We start from the raw sequence: 17,715 nt of genomic DNA, 5'->3' as shown, positions 1-17,715 counted from the left end.
AAAATAATCACGATTGCGACTGAAAATAAAGTGGAAATAATAAAGCAATCGGAAAGAGGTGAAACGCCATCGGTCACTGGAAAAGCGTTAGGCTACAGTCGGTCAACGATCGGAAAAATTTTAAAGGATAAAGTGAGAAAGGCCCTACCCCGATGAAAGCTCCAATTATTACTAAGCAACACAGTGGTTTAATTATTGAAATACATACGTTTCTTAAGTGTTTTATATGCACAGAAAGGTAAAATATATACTATATACTAAGACAAACGTTTGACTAACTGACGCTAAATAATACTAGATGTACCTGTCCTGACTTACTTAGTAAGAGAACTTCTGTTTTTTTCGATCCCGACCCACGATAACCTACGCACATTCTCCCGTATACTTTAAATCATCTCTAGATTACTTATAATACCTAATACAATGTAAATGCTATGTAAATAGTTGTTATATTGTATTGTTTAGGGAATAATGACAAGAAAAGAAAGTCTATACATGCTCAAGCAACAAGTGCTGGAAGAGCACTTCCGAGTTTTCTCAATTCGCGGTTGGATGAATTCACGCATGCGGAACTTGCGGATAAGGAGGGCCAACTGTACTTCACTTCCCTGACACTCTTGAATGTCTGGTATACTGCAGATATCTTCCACTGTGAAGACTGATGCAAAATGTGAATTCAGTTCCCCTGCCATCTCTGCGTCTTTCATTACAATATCTCAGCATCATTTTCTATTGGTCCTAAATCTACCCTCAACTCTCTTTTACCCTTTATATACTTAAAAAAAGCTTTTTAGTATCTTCTTTGATATTAGTTGCCAGCTTCCTTTTATAATTCATCTTTTCCTTCCTAATGACCTTCTTAGTTTCCTTCTGCAAGTTTTAAAAAGCTTCCCAATCTATCTTCCCACCAGCTCTGGCTTCCTTGTATGCCCTCTTTTGCTTTTACTTTGGTTCTGACTTCACTTGTCAGCCACGGTAGTGTCCTTCTTCCATTTGTAAATTTCTTCTTATTTGGAATATATCTGTGTTGCACTTCTCTCATTTTTCACAGAAATTCCAGCCATTGTTGCTCTGCTGTCCTTCCTGCTAGTGTCTCTTTCCAGTCGCCCTTAACCAGCTCCCCTCTCATACCAATGTAATTTCCTTTATTCCACTGAAATACCGACACATTGGAATTTAGTGAACTGGATCATATTGTGATCACTGCTCCCTAAGGGTTCCTTAACCTTAAGCTCTCTTATCATCTCTGGATCATTGCACAACACCCAATCCAGCACAGCCGATCCCCTAGTGGGCTCAACAACAACACAAAATACACTGCAGATGCTGGGGTCAAAGCAACATGCACAACATGCTGGAGGAACTCAGCAGGTCGGGCAGCATCCATGGAAACGAGCAGTCAACGTTTTGGGCTGAGATAAAGCTGTTCTAAAAATACATTCTACAAATTCTCTCTCTTGAGGTGAGGTACTGACTTGGTTTTCCCAATCTACTTTCATGTTAAAATCCCCAACGATTATGATGACATTGCCCTTTTGACATGCCTTTTCTATCTCCTGCTGTAATTTGTAATCCACATCCTGGCTGCTGTTTGGAGGCTTGTATACAACTGCCATTAGGGTCTTTTTACCCTTGCCATATTAATTATTTTAGCCAGACCAGACCTGCACTGCTCAAAAAAGTTCAAAGTAAAATTTATTATCAAAGTACTTATATGTCACCACATACAACCCTGAGATCCTTTTTCTGCGGGCATACTTAGTGCATCTATAGAACAGTAACTGTAAACAGGATCTGTAACTGGAAACCAGGAATTGTAAACTGTAAACAAACTGTGCAATGCAGATATAAATAAATAGCAATAAATAATGAGCATGAAGTTTAACAATATAACAGAGTCCTTAAATGAGTGTATTTATCCCCTTTTGTTCAAGAGCCTGATGGCTGAGTGGTAGTAACTGCTCTTGAACCTGGCAGGAAAAGATGATTGTTTTGCACTGCTCGGGGATACTCTCATCTATGCACAGAACAATGGGGCTTAACACTTGCCTAGTCACTGTAGACCAGGTAAGGGTCTTTGTAAGATAGACATGTTCTCTAAAACACGTTTTATAACCATTTAACAATTACAGCACGGAAACAGGTCATCTCGACCCTTCTAGTCTGTGCTGAATGCTTACTCTCACCTAGTCCCACCTGCCTGCACTCAGCCCATAACCTTCCATTCCTTTCCTGTCCATATACCTATCCAATTTTACTTTAAATGACAATACTGAATCTGCCTCTACCACTTCTACTGGAAGCTCGTTCCACACAGCTACCACTCTCTGAGTAAAGAAATTCCCCCTCGTGTTACCCCTAAACTTCTGCCCCCAAACTCTTAACTCATGTCCTCTTGTTTGAATCTCCCCTACTCTCAATGGAAAAAGCCTATCCACGTCAACTCTATCTATCCCCCTCATAATTTTAAATACCTCTATCAAGTCCCCCCTCAACCTTCTACGCTCCAAAGAATAAAGACCTAACTTGTTCAACCTTCCTCTGCAACATAGGTGCTGAAACCCAGGTAACATTCTAGTAAATGATGAGGATTCTAGCTTTGATGAGGAAATTATAATTGGATACAATCCTATGTAATATGGTGTTTGTTAATCTATGGGTGAGAAACAGAAAGCTGCCTCATTGCATCTGGGCTGGGCAAGATGCTTTCTCTCAAGTCTTATGAGTGTGGTGACAAACCCTTTTTGCAGAGTATATTGGGAAGGATGTGTTTAAGAGGAATAAGAATTCTAAGCCGTTGGGGCACTCAGACTAAACCTCCCTCTGTATGGACAATGCCACTATTTTTAACTTGAATTCCCTGTCAACCACAGATTAATTTCCATCTATGACCTTGGGGGTCAAAGTCAAATAGCAATAAAAGCAAAGGCATTTGCTACTTGGCAAATGCTTTGAAAGATCTTACCGTCAGGTCCAATCCTTGATGGTGCTGGGACACAAACCAAGAATGGATTACAGGTAAGGTAGAAAAAACCCACCTTAGTCAATTAGATCAACAAATCTGGTTATCAGGTGTGAGATGCCCTCTATGTCGCTGTACCTGTCATACATCATAATAATCACTTTTTCTGCTTCGACTGGAGCTCAAAAATAGAATGAGTTTGCACATCTTTAACATAAAAAGCTCCAGTAAAATTTACTCAAAGAACTCTTATTCTAATGGCTACCTTTGCATGTGGTGGCAACAAGCAGTGTTCTATCTGTCACCAATGTTGTGAAGGATGGTTCTCCTGTAGAATGCTTTAAACAGCATACAGTGATTTTGATCACAGATTAATTAGCAGGAGTCCGTATGAGATGTCATCAGAATCTTGAAGGCAAAGGAAATGGTGGATCCTGTGGTATGTTTCCCTGAGCAGACTGTCAAAGTAATTTGGCAGCATGCCTCATTATCAAACCTTTCCAACATGCACAAAGATCTTGCCTTGTTGGTCACAAGAAGAACCCTCCTCATAAATTTTCATGTACTTGGCTACATTCATTTGTTATGATCTTTGCTCTTCTCCTGGATGACAGAGCATTCTGTGCTGAACTGACTGCCCCAGGGCTACAAATTGAAGCTGATATTAACTACTGTTGGGAAACCATCAGTGCAGTGAAAGATGCTTTCCAGGACTAAGTATTTAGGAACTTGCTGCACTTGGGACAACAAATATGATGCTGAAGGAGCTCAGCAGGCCAAACAACATCTGTGGAGGGAAATGGACAGTCAATGTTAATTCTGGATCAATGTTAATTTTGGAGAGGAGGTGAAGTAAAATAAACAATTTTCTATTTGCCCTCTAGATTTGTCCTGCACCACTGGGAAGACTGTTGGACATAAAGTGTAACAATACATTGAGAGAGACTGAGAATAACATAGCCTTGACACTAATATAGCTTGGTGAATGAAAACAATGAAGAGATCTAGGAGCTAGTTGCAAATGCAAAACACTTCTAGATTCAAAATTCCATGACACTTTTTTTTAAAAAGCATGCTGCAATCATTGGACAAGGTTGCTTGTTGGTGACAATGCTTGAGGTTTAAAAAGTCAGGGCCTTTTGGAACTTTTTGGCAGGCTACAATCATCGCAAGAGGTAGTTCATTGGTGATGTGCAAAGTTTAAAGAGAGTTTGGGGCTTTTGGAACTTTTTGGCGGGCTGCAATAATCACGATCCTTTAGGCAATCATCCACGGCCAATAAAAAGAAACAAAGTGTAAGCAGAGCGGCCATTGTTAGAGTGTTCAGGCTTTGATCAACAGGCTTGGGTGAGAACAAGCACAGGATAGAACTTAAACTTGAGAAGTTAGAGACATAGTAAGTGTAGACAGGATGGTAGTTCAAGCAGTGGAATGCTCCTCTTGTGAGATGTGGGATTTCAGGGTACCCATTATCTCCCTGATGACATCTGCAGGAAGTGCATCCAACTGCAGCTGCTGGCAAGGTCTCGGGGCTGGAGCTGGGTGTACTTAGGACCATCCGGGAAAATGACAGCGTTAATAACATTTACTGAGGTGCTTACACCCAGAGTGTACGCTTTCAGATAGAAGATAGATGACCACTAGGAGAAGTAAAGGGTGTAAACAGTCAGTTCAGGGTTCCCCTGTGGCCATTCCCCCATTCTCCTCAGCAACAAGTATAGCCTTATGGATACTACTGGGTGGGGGGGGGGGGGGTCCAGTGGCACTGCGGCCAGCTATGAAGCAGAGTGATAGTGATAGGAGTCACGATAGTTAGAGGAACAGATAGAAGATTCTATGGCCGTGAAAAAGACGCCAGGATGATGTGCTGCCAGAGGTTGTGGTGCACATTGGCATCAATGACCTAGGTGGAAAAGCGGAAGAGGACCTGCGAATATAGGGACTTGGAAAGAGGCTGAAGAGCAAGTCCTCCAATATAGTAACCAGTACAATGAATTACTCCCAGTACAATGTGATTGTCAGGGCAGGAATAGGATGATAGTACAGATGAATGAGTGGCTGAGAAAGTGGTGCATGGGGCAGGATTTCAGATTTCTATATAATTGGTATCTCTTCTGGGAAAGTATGACCTGCACAAAAAGTACACCTGAACTCAAGGGAGATGAATATCCTTGCAGGCAGGTTTTCTAGAGCTGTTGGGAAGGGTTTAAACTAATTTGGCAGGGTAATGGGAACTGGAGTGGTAGGGCTGAGGATGGGGCAGCTGGTATAAAAGTAAATGCAGTATCTAGTGAGACTATGAGGCAGGCACAAGATAGAAACATTCCAAAGATGAAGTAGTATTCTAAAGAGAGGATGAGGCAACTGTGACTGACAAGAGAAGTCACAGCCAACATAAAAGCTCTGGAGGTATATGGAGGAATTTAAGGTGGGGGGTTATATGGGAGGCAGGGTTTGAGGGTCGGCACAACATTGTGGGCCAAAGGGCCTGTAATGTGCTGTACTATTCTATGTTCTATAGAGCAAAAGAGAGAGCATATAATATTGCAATAATTATTGGAAGTTAGTGGATTGGGAAGCTTTTAAAACCAACAGAAAGTAATAAAAAGGCCAGAAGAGGAGACAAGATGAAATATTAAGGTAAGCAAGTGAATAATATAAAAGTGGATATCAAAAGTTTAAAAAAAAAGATATATGAAGAGTAAAAGAGAGGCAAGAGCGGATATTGCACCGCTAAAAAATGACACTGGAGAGGTAGTAAAGAGGGACAAAGAAATGGCAGATTAACTTATTAAGTGTTTTGTCAGTCATTACTGTGAAAAACACAAATGGTATGCCAGAAATTTGAGAATGCCAGAGTGTAGTTGCTATTACTAAGGAGATGGCGATTTGGAAGCTGAAAGGTCTGAAGGTAGAAAAGTCACCTGGGCCAGATGGAATACCTGGGCCTATGGTTCTGAAAGAGGTAGCAGAAGAGATTGTGGAGACATAGTAGTGACCTTTCAACAATCACTAGATTCTGGAATGGTCCCTGAGGACTGGAAAATTACAAATGCCACTCCACTCTCTAAGGGAGGAAGGGAGACAGAAGTAAGGAAATTATAGGTCAGTTAGCCTGACATCAGTGTTTGGGAAGATGCTGGAGTCCGTTATTGAGAATGAGGTTTCAGGGTACTTGGAGGGACATGAAAAAGTAGGGCAAAGTCAGCATGGTTTCCTTATGGGGAAATCTTGCCTGACAAATCTTTTGGAATTCTTCAAGGAAATAACAGGCAGGATAGACAAAGGAGGGTCAGTGGATGTTGTTTACTTGGATTCTCAGAAGGCTTATGACAAGATGCCACACATGAAGCTGCTTAACAAGAGCCCATAGTATTACAGGAAAGATACAAGCATGGATGGAAGATTGGCTGACTGGCAGATGGCAAAGAGTGGGAATAAAGGGGGCCTATTCTGGGTGGCTACCGGTGACCTGTGAGTGGTGTTCCACAGGGGTCAGTATTGGGATCACTTGATTTCACATTACATGTCAACGATTTGGATGGCTTTATTGATTATTGATGGCTTTGCCATCATTATGGCATCATTATTGATGCCATCATTATTGATGGCTTTGTGGCCATGTTTGCAGATGATAAGAAGATAGGTGGAGGGGCAGGTAGTGTTGAGGAGGAAGGGACTCTGCAGAAGGACTTAGATTAGGAGAAAGGGCAAAAAAGTAGCAGATGGAATATAGTGTAGGGAAGCATATGGTCATGCATTTTGGTGGAAGAAATAAAGCTGTGGACTATTTTCTAAATGGAGATAGAATACAAAAATCAGAGGTGCAAAGGGTCTTGGGAGTCCTTGTGTAAGATTTCCAAAAGGTTAACTTACAGGCTGAATCAGTTGAAGGCAAATGTAATGTTTGCATTCATTTTGAGAGGCCCAGAATATAAGAGAAAGGATGTATGTTGAGGCTTTAAGGCATTGGTTAGACCACACTTTGTGTATTGTGAACAATTTTATGCCCCTTATCTAAGATGTGCTAGCGTTAGAGAGGGCCCAGAGAAGATTCATGAGAATGATTCCGGGAAGGAAAGGGTTAATGTATGAGAAGTTTTTGATGGCTCTGGGCACTGGAGTTTAGAAAAATGAGAGGTGGGGGGGGGGGGTTGGAGAGAGAGCTTATTGAAAGCTCTGGTTAGAGTGGATGTGGAGAAGATATTTCCTATAGTGGGAGAGTCTAGGACTGGAAGGCACAACCTCAGAAATGAGGGGCGTCCACTTAGAACAGAGATGAGGAATAGTTTCTTTAGCCAGAGGGTGGTGAATATGTGGAATTCTTTGCCACACACAGTTATACAGGCCAAGTCATTGGGTATCTACAACTCAGAGGCTGATAAGATTTTGATTAATCAGGGTGTCAAACAATACAGGGAGAACGTAGGATTAATGGGGTTGAGAGGAATAATACATTAGTTGTGGTGGAATGGTGGAGCAGACTCAATGGGCTGAATAGCCTAATTCTGCTCCTAGGTCTCGTATAAAAAAAATTGAATGATTCTATTACAGGTAATAAATATATTGCCTCTAAAAGCAAGTTTGAAGTATGTTATATATACAGTACTCCTAGTGAAGACATAAATGTTAGACTGATTGTTCACATTAAAATTTAATGTGGTTGTTGACTGAATTGACTTTATTTCTTACATCCTTCATATACATGAATAAAAATCTTTATGTTCCATCTTCGTCTAGATGTATAATATGTAATCATAGTAATTTATAATAAATAGAACAGTCAGTGTAACATAAGAGATACACTCAAATCAGTGTGAGTTAATCAGTCTCAAGGCCTGGTGGAAGAAGCTGTACCGGAGCCTGTTGGTCCTGGCTTTAATGCTGTGGTACTGTTTCCTGGATGGTAGCAGCTGGAATAGATTGTGGTTGGGGTGACTCGGGTCCCCAATGATCCTTCGGGCCCTCTTCTCACATCTGTCTTTGTAAATGTCCTGAATCATGGGTAGTTCACAACTACAGATGCGCTGGGCTGTCCACACCACTCTCTGCAGAATCCTGCAATTAAGGGAGATACAGTTCCCATACCAGGCAGTGATGCAGCCAGTCAGGATGCTCTCAATTGTGCCCCTGTATAAAGTTATTTGGATTTGGGGGCCCATACCAAACTTCCTCAATCGTCTGAAGTGAAAGAGGCGCTGTTGTGCCTTCTTCACCACAAAGCTGGTGTGTACAGATCACGAGATCCTTGGTGATGTGGATGCCGAGGTATTTAAAGTTGTTCACCCTGTCAGCCCAGATCCATTGATGTCAATAGGGGCTAGCCTGTCTCCATTCCTCCTGGAATCCACAACCAGCTCCTTTGTTTTTGCGACATTGATGGAGAGGTTGTTTTCTTGACACTGCAGTGTCAGAGAGATGACTTCTTCCCTGTAGGCCATCTCGTTATTGTTTGAGAAAAGGCAAATCAATTAAGTATTGTCAGCAAATTTAATTAGCCGATTAAAGCTGTGGGTGGTGACACAGTCATGGGTATACAGGGAGTAAAGGAGGGGACTTAGTACACAGCCCTGAGGGGTACCTGTGTTGAGAATCAGAGAAGCGAAGGTGAGGGAGCCCACTCTTACCACCTGCTGGCGATCTGACAGGAAGTCCAGGATCCAGCTGCACAAGGTAGGGTCAAGACCAAGGTCTCTGAGCATCCTGTCGAGCCTGGAGGGAATTATGGTGTTGAATGCTGAACTGTAGTCTAAGAACAGCATTCTCACATAAGCATCCTTCTTCTCCAGATGTGTAAGGACGGTATATAGAGCAGTGGCTATTGCGTCATCTATCGATTGGTTGTGTCGGTAGGTGAATTGTCGGGGGTCCAGTGTGGGTGGTAGCACGCTGCAGATGTAGTCATTGACCAGCCCCTCAAAGCATTTGCTTATTATTGAGGTGAGTGCGACAGGATGCCAGTCAATCAGGCATGTTACTTGGTCTTTTTTGGTACAGGGAAAATGGTGGATAATTTGAAGCAGGGGAACACTCTACACTGGGAGAGGGAGAGATTGAAAATGTCTGTAAACACACCTGCCAGTTGTACTTGCCCTGGGATGCCGTCCGGTCCCGCAGCCTTGTGACTCATTGAAAACATCTGCGTACCTCAGCCTCAGAGATGACCATGTTGCAGGTTGTAGCGGTGGCTTTCCTCGGAGGCTCAGAGTTAGTGACATCGAATCGAGCGTAAAGGCGATTGAGCTCATCTGGGAGAGAGGCCGCAATGTTGGTGGCGCCACGATGTTTGGCTTTGAAGTCTGTGATGGTATGCAGACTTCACCACAAGTCATGTGTGCTATTCGTTGTGACTCTTGACTCAATCTTGTCCCTGTATTGCTGTTTCGCAGCCTTGACAGCTTTGCTCAGATCATAGCTGCTTCTCTTGAGCTCTAGCTGATTGCTGGCAGTGTAAGCTCTGTGTCGCACTGTAAGTGCTGCTCGCACGGAACTGTTGATCCAGGGCTTCTGGTTTGGGAAGACTCTGACCAACTTCTGGGGGACATCGGCTGTGTACTTCCGGATGAAGCACATGACTCCATCAATGAACTTGGAAACATTCTCATCATGGAAGACATTCCAGTCAAGTCAAGTCACTTTTTTTTTGTCATTTCGACCATAACTGCTGGTACAGTACACAGTAAAAACGAGACGTTTTTCAGGACCATGGTGTTACATGACACGGTACAAAAACTAGACGGAACTACATAAAAAACACAGAAAAAAAACTACACTAGACTACAGACCGACTCAGGACTGCATAAAGTGCACAAAACAGTGCAGGCATTACAATAGGGCAGTAAGGTGTCAGTCCAGGCTCTGGGTATTGAGGAGTCTGATAGCTTGGGGGAAGAAACTGTTACGTAGTCTGGTCGTGAGAGCCCAAATGCTTCGGTGCCTTTTCCCAGACAGCAGGAGGGAGAAGAGTTTTTATGAGGGGTGCGTGGGGTCCTTCATCATGCTGTTTGCTTTGCGGATGCAGCGTGTAGTGTAAATGTCTGTAATGGCGGGAAGAGAGACCCCAATGATCTTCTCAGCTGACCACACTATCCGCTGCAGGGTCTTGCGATCCGAGATGGTGCAATTTCCGAACCAGGCAGTGATGCAGCTGCTCAGGATGCTCTCAATACAACCCCTGTAGAATGTGATGAGGATGAGGGGTGGGAGATGGCCTTTCCTCAGCCTTCGCAGAAAGTAGAGACGCTGCTGGGCTTTCTTTGCTATGGAGCTGGTGTTGAGGGACCAGGTGAGATTCTCCACCAGGTGAACATCAAGAAATTTGGTGCTTTTAACGATCTCTACCGAGGAGCCGTCGATGTTCAGCGGGGAGTCGTCGCTCCATGCCCTCCTGAAGTCAACAACCATCTCTTTTGTTTTGTTCACATTCAGAGACAGGTTGTTGGCTCTGCACCAGTCCGTTAGCCGCTGCACCTCCTCTCTGTAAGCTGACTCGTCGTTTTTGCTGATGATAACCACCGCGGTCGTGTCATCGGCGAACTTGAAGATGTGTTTCGAGCTGTGTGTTGCAGCACAGTCATGGGGCAGCAGAGTGAACAGCAGTGGACTGAGCACACAGCCCTGGGGGGCCCCCGTGCTCAGTGTGATGGTGTTGGAGATGCTGCCTCCGATCCGGACTGACTGAGGTCTCCTAGTCAGGAAGTCTAGGATCCAGTTGCAAAGGGAGGTGTTCAGGCCCAGTAGGCTCAGCTTTCCAATCAGTTTCTGAGGGATAATTGTGTTGAATGCTGAACTGAAGTCTATGAACAGCATTCGAACGTCCGTGTCTTTTTTGTCCAGGTGGGTTAGGGCCAGGTGGAAGGTGATGGCAATGGCGTCATCTGTTGAGCGGTTGGGATGGTACGCAAACTGCAGGGGATCCAGTGAGGGGGACAGCAGGGTCTTGATGTGGCTCGTGACGAGCCTCTCAAAACACTTCATGATGATGGATGTGAGTGTGATGACGGTAGTCATTTAGGCAGGACACTGAAGACTTCTTCGGCACAGGGATGATGGTGGCAGCCTGGAGGCACATTGGAATGGTAGCGCTGCTCAGGGAGATGTTGAAGATGTCAGTGAGAACATCTGCTAGCTGGTCTGCACATCCTCTGAGCACTCTACCAGGAATGTTAAACACAAAGTACACTGCAGATGCTGTGGTCAAATAAACACGTACAAACAAGCTGGATGAACTCAGCAGGTCGGGCAGCATCCGTTGAAAGGAACAGTCAACGTTTCCGTCTCAGCCCGATACGCTGACTGCTCCTTTCAATGGATGCTGCCTGACCTGCTGAGTTCATCCAGCTTGTTTCTACCAGAGATGTTGTCTGGTTCAGTGGCCTTCCTGGGGTTGACCCTGCACAGGGTTCTTCTCACATCGGTCACTGTGAGACACAGCACCTGGTCATTTGGAGGAGGGGTGGACTTCCTCGCCGCCTCATCATTTTCCGCTTCAAAATGAGCATAGAAGTTATTCAGCGCATCTGGGAGGGAGGCAACACCCACACAGTCAGGTGATGTTGTCCTGTAATTGGTGATGTCCTGGATGCCCTTCCACATGCACCGTGTGTCGCCGTTGTCCTAGAAGTGGCTGTGGATTAGCTGGGCGTGTGCACGCTTTGCCTCTCTGATGGCCTGGGACAGTTTGGCCCTCGCTGTTGTTAGGGCTGCCTTGTTGCCTGCTCTGAAGGCGGAGTCATGGGTCCTCAGCAGCGCACACACCTCCGCGGTTATCCATGGCTTCTGGTAGTCGATGTTATTGAAGCAGTCCTGTAGCATGGAGGCTGATTGGTCGGAACAATAGTGGACGGTTTTAACTATGGCCGCCTCTTGTTTCAGTTTCTGCTTGTACATCGGCAAAAGCAGGATCGAAGAGTGATCTGATTTTCCAAAAGCTGGGCAAAGGAGAGCTTTGTAAGCATTGTGGAAGGGAGCGTAACAGTGCTCAAGAGTATTATCTCCATGAGTGCTCGCCTCGATGTGCTGACAGAACTTCGGAGAGACTTTCGTCAGCAACACTCGATTAAAGACACTGGTGACGATAAAGACAGCCTTAGGTCAGTATCAGTCTGTGGCGGAATGTCTGTGATGATAGCTCAGCCAGTAGGGTCTGCACAGCAGAAGCAGGTATTCCAAGTCTTGGGAACAAAAAGATTTGAGGGCATGCACATTCTGGGGGGGTCCCCCCAGAACAGGGAGAACCCAGAGGGCTCGATGGCATGATCCCATATCTCCTCTATCAGGTCTCCACGAAGCAGAAAACACAAGATGTTGCATTCCTTTATTTCCCACTCATAGGAGATTCTGGCTCTCAGTTCACACAGCTTGTTGTCCAGGGACTGAACATTAGCCAGGAAAATGCTAGGGAGCGGTGGCCGATTTGCATGCTGTCTCAGCCTCACCAGGATACCGGCCCTTCTCTCTCACCTCCGGTGCTTCTTCCATGGTAGTGGTAGTGTAAGAGATGAATCTCCCATGGATCGTGCAAGCAGGGGTTCCCAGTGTAGGAAAAGCGGCACATAGTGGGTAAATACCATCTTTCCGATGTTCAGAAGGGTCAATCTATCATATCTGATATGACTATCAGCTACTTGAACAGAAAATGCTAAGAAAATCGTAGAAATTAGTAAAATACTGTAAAGTTGGAATGGAGCTCATAATATGGCCATCTATGTTACAAACATTTGGAAATTAAGGTCATAAAACGCTAAGATAGTCTCAAAAACTATATTTTCAAACATATAACATTTATATTAAAAATAAAATACCATATTAACATACCTCACATTTGAAAGGTTTTTCTCCTGAATGTTGAAGAGAATGGACCTTCAAAGACATACTGCGTTTGAAAGACTTTCCACATGTTTCACAGGTGAATGGCATGTCCTTTGTATGTGCTGAAAATATTAAATAGTCAGAAATATTTCATTGATACTTTCCGATCATCTTTCAATTAATACACTATATCCTTTAAAATGCTGCAATAGTTTTCACACAAATGCTGCTAAGCTAAATATTTACTAATGTATTAAACCCAAGCAAAGAATGAAGAGCTGGTGGAACTCAGTGGGTCGAATGGAACCTTTGAAGGGAAAGGAATTGTCCATATTTCAGCTTGAGACTTTGCATTAGGTCTGAGAGTGGAGAGGGAAGGCAGCTGGGATAAAAAGGAAAGGAGAGGAGAGGAAGATGAGACAGGGGACAGTGTGGGTCATAGGTGAACAGAGAAGGGGTGAAGGATGATGGACAGGTACAGCTAAGTGTGGGAGGGAAGGGTGAAAATGGAGACAGAGTCTGAAGGGTGATAAGTAGGACCACAAAGGCTACAATTGCTGGAATTAGTTAATAAGAAAGGTGATCAGATTCAGAGGAGAATGGTCAGGCAGAACTGGATGGGGGTGATCTGGTGGGTGAAGTGGGTAGATAATTGGTAGATGGAACTAAGGTGGCGATGGGGACTGTAGGAGGTGTATGGAAAAGGGGGAAAAATAGTAAGACCATGGGATAATCAGAAAGAGAAAGAAAGGAGAACACATGAGGTAAGGGTTACCTGAAATTGGAAAACTCATTGAGTTCTAGACAACTCAGCTAGAATTTTAGTTCCCCAAAGATTAAACATGGATCCAAACCAAATTGTACATTAAAAAGTTCACTGAATGATATTTAAACCAGATTTAAAGCTATAAAGCTTTATAATGCTTATTGTGCATAATTAACACATTTAAATCACATAATGTAATCCTAGATGGCAGGGGGAGATACAACTTGACCAAAGGAATTGCAAGGCACTACTTCCCTCCACCAGCCTTCAGGACACCCTTGGGCAAGGTGTAGCACTTGCTTAGCCCCTACAAACAGGGTCACATAAAGCCATGGGAGCAGGTGGTGGATGGTCCAATGAGTAACTGGTGCATATCACACGTCTTGATTATGTGACCACTGACGCCAGGCAGGCAATTTCTTAAGAATATTGATAATGGTTGGGGTCACCCATCTTGTAAAGGCACTGCCCAGAAGGCGGCAATGGCAAACAACTTCTTCAGAAAAATTTGCCAAGGTCAATCATGGTCATGAGACAGTGGTTGCCCACATCATACTACAAGGCACATAATGACGATGATGAGTGTAATGTGCAAAGAGATTTAAATATGTTAGTTAATTAGTCACAATACTTCAGTGTAATGCTACATATGTCAGTGCTTTCTTACATTAAACCATTGCATTACTACAATGCGATATCTAATCATTTTTAATTAATAAATATTTACCTTAAGTGTATCTGATGTATATTTAAAACTGTTTACTTGAAGTAAAAGTACAGAAGATCAGAAGAATGAGTGCAAGATTAGAACGCTTTCTGCAAATGCTATCTGTGCTGTTAAGTGTTTCTGGCATATTCTAGAGCATAGAACATCAGAGCATGGTACAGGCCCTTTGGCCCATGATGTTGTGCCGACTTTTTAAACTACTCTAAGATCAATCTAACTATTCCCTCTCACATAGTCCTCCATTTATCAAAGTTCAAAGTACATTTATTATCAAAGTATGTATACAGTATACAACCTTGTGATTGGTCTTCTTGCAGACAGCCACAAAGTAACACCATATAACCCAATTGTGCGAACAGCAAAAAGGAAACAAATAACACATGACATTAAACATAAAACCGTAGAGTCCCCAAAAGTGAATCCACAACCATGAGCTGCCAAGGTGAGTAAAGCCAGTCCAGGAGCCAATGGCTGCAGCCACAGCCACTGAGTAGATCAGTTCAGTACTGTGTTGATGGCTGCAGATCTAGTACTGCGCTGAATCGCCTCGATCAAATCATGTAAATGGTAAAGCGCATTCAGCACTGAGGACATTAAATATCAAACTGCAGTTGAAAGTGAGTCCACAGCCACAAACCACCAAGGTGATTAAATGTTGTAAGGTGGGACTCAGGACCACTGCACCTTTTGGCTGCAATAGTGAGAGGAAGACCAGTTGAACACAGGCAGAGGCACTAAATACCTGTTCATTTCCCACTCTTGTGCTCATCTTGTTTGATATTTTAATGAAGCTGACCATAGGTTTGTATTCTGCCAATAGGAATCGATGTAGCGTACACCCCCAGTGACGGCCATAGCTGCACTTCATGCTGAATCCCCCAGGAGATCACAGAAGTGGCAGATCGTTCAGTCTGAACAAAAATACATTCTTAAAAGGGAAATTACAGTCTGCAATTGATCCCAGTTCAGAAGTATATTTAGAAGATAAAGAAGAGCATCTCGCAGTTTTGTATTTTTCTATTATCGATGTGCCTTAAATGTCCCTAATGTATCTACCTCTACCACCACCCTGGCGTGCATTCCACACACCCACCACTCTGAGTAAAGCGCATATCTCTGACATCCCCCCTATACTTTTCTCCAATCAACTTTAAATTAAGACTGCTTGTGTTAGTTTTTCCACCGTGGGAAAAAATAATCTCTGGCTATCTGCTTGATCTATGTCTCTTATCATTTTGTACACCCCTATCAAGTCACCTCTCATCCTCCTTTGCTCCAAAGAGAAAACCCCTTGCTCACTCAACCTATCCTCATAAGCCATGCTCTCCAATCCAGGCAGCATCTAAGTAAATGGATTGTGGTTTTATTTCTAATTTGATATTTGGGTTCTTAATGTAATATTTTACCCAACAAAGGAACATATCCTTCTTACCTTCTTAATCACGGCATCTACCTGTTCTGCCAAATTCCGATGTCTTCTACACTTCTCAGTACCTACATGTTAATACTTAATGCCTTGCCCTTCCCCCATGCTTTAGTTCACCCTTCTCCAGATAAAATTACTCACATTTCTATTCGCCTGGCATTTGAATCACTGATGTTTTTCTTTAGTTTATACATTCTGCTCTTATTATTGCCCACTTGGGCAATTCTTGTATCATCTACAAACTTCTTCATAGTTTAGACTTAAGTATAGAAAGCAAGATTTAGAAAAAGCAAAAAGCCTTGTGATACTCCAATACAGCAGCACTTCTACAAATCAAAAAAACATTAACAATTATCCTTCTTCCAGTTATTAACACAGATTTGGTCTTTTCCCATGATTCTCATTGACTTTGGTTTCTAATCTCTGCCATGTAGGACTTCATCAAATGCAGTACCTTCACAATCCTCCTTATTATCTCTGAATTCTTTAACAAATTCCATTCACTATCTTTGATTAAACTCCCTCTCCAATATAGTTTCCCCAATACTTCATTAAAATGGTATCTGTTAGCAGTCTTCCAGAATTTCCAACATCGTACATGATACCAGACAGGATTAGACGCTAAGCCACTTAATATTTCAAAGACGTATGAGTTAGGGTTAGTAAGTGTGGGCATGATATGTTGGCACCGGAAGGGTGGGGACACTTGTGGACTGCCCCAGTACATCTTTAGATGGCGTTGGTTGTTGATGCAAACAACGTATTTCACTTTATGTTTTGATATTTTGATATACATGTGAGAGACAAAGCTAAGCTTAAATCCCCTCTCTCTATGTTCATCATACTCAATCTTAGCTGTTCTCTCTTCGTCATTAAGTATGACAGTATTATTTGTCCTGTTTGGTAAAGGGAGCTACAAGTAATTACTGGGAACCATGTCTGCACCTTCTGCTTCTGCACACACAAAACATTAAACATCAAACCTCCTTGATCTCCAATAGGCCTTCGTCTTTCTTTTGTTCTCATCTTGCTCTTTATTTACACTAAATGTAACTGGATTACATTTACAAAAGGCAAAGTGATCCTTCATTAATCCCTTGTCATTCCCTACAATTATATCCAGAATTGATACTTTCTTGTTAAGTTTGCTCTGTGTTCATCAAAACTGTTTCCAAATGCATTTCTACTTGGCTTATGTCTTGGTTAATGATGAGATAGTTGAAGTTATTCATTGGTGGTCAATTACTTTTACATTACTCCCAGTAAATTTGCCCAGAGATACATCTCCCTTCATTCATTTGGAGGCTACTGTATATTTTCAGCAATGTAATGCCCTTACTGTATCCTTAGTTCAACTCAAATTACTTCTTTTGTTATTTTCTGGGCACATAATAGCTCTTCAAACTATAATTGTTTATTTAAACAATATTGCAGCCATATTTTTGTTCCAATACATGCCTCTCCTCTGAAAAACTTGAAAAACTCTGAAATATCAAATAGACCTTCCTTTATAAGCCACCATACTTTCACATGGGCCTAATATGTGCTCTCAGCTCACCTGCATATCTTGATTACTTACATTGAAACATTTGTATTATGATTTCATGTTAATTGTCTAAATAGGTGTTATGACCAAAATATTCAAAATAGCAGCATAAAAATGCAACAACTTCTTTTGTATTGCCAATGGTGCCACAGATTTATCACATAACCAAAATTTAGAATGCAGCATTGACAGCCAAAGCATACTACTAGACTATTTAATCTTGAAGTAGATATTACATACATTAATCTTAGTTAAATAATATAGAGAATCATACTGTGTCTATCCACTGTTATCCCCAACATTTATGCTTGCATTTACAAACCCCATTTCCAGAAAAGTTGGGATATTTTCCAAAATGCAATAAAAACAAAAATCTGTGATATGTTAATTCACGTGAACCTTGATTTAACTGACAAAAGCACAAAGAAAAGATTTTCAATAGTTTTACTGACCAACTTAATTGTATTTTGTAAATATA

The 17,715-nt window shown here is 42.5% G+C and overlaps 1 protein-coding gene across 1 annotated transcript in view; it reads right to left on the bottom strand.

Annotated features, from left to right (window-relative positions):
- The window catches only part of LOC140741479 (zinc finger protein 652-like), a 157,109-nt gene that overhangs the window by 13,392 nt on the left and 126,002 nt on the right, over positions 1–17,715 (bottom strand). The window contains 1 exon segment of the mRNA XM_073071720.1: positions 12,779–12,894. Within this exon segment, the coding sequence (XP_072927821.1) occupies positions 12,779–12,894 (116 nt within the window).

The sequence above is a fragment of the Hemitrygon akajei genome, chromosome 18 (assembly GCF_048418815.1).
Source record: "Hemitrygon akajei chromosome 18, sHemAka1.3, whole genome shotgun sequence".
Classification (NCBI taxonomy): domain Eukaryota; kingdom Metazoa; phylum Chordata; class Chondrichthyes; order Myliobatiformes; family Dasyatidae; genus Hemitrygon; species Hemitrygon akajei.
The sequence above is the reverse complement of the archived record's forward strand: the minus strand, read 5'-3'. Positions and strand labels throughout refer to the sequence as shown.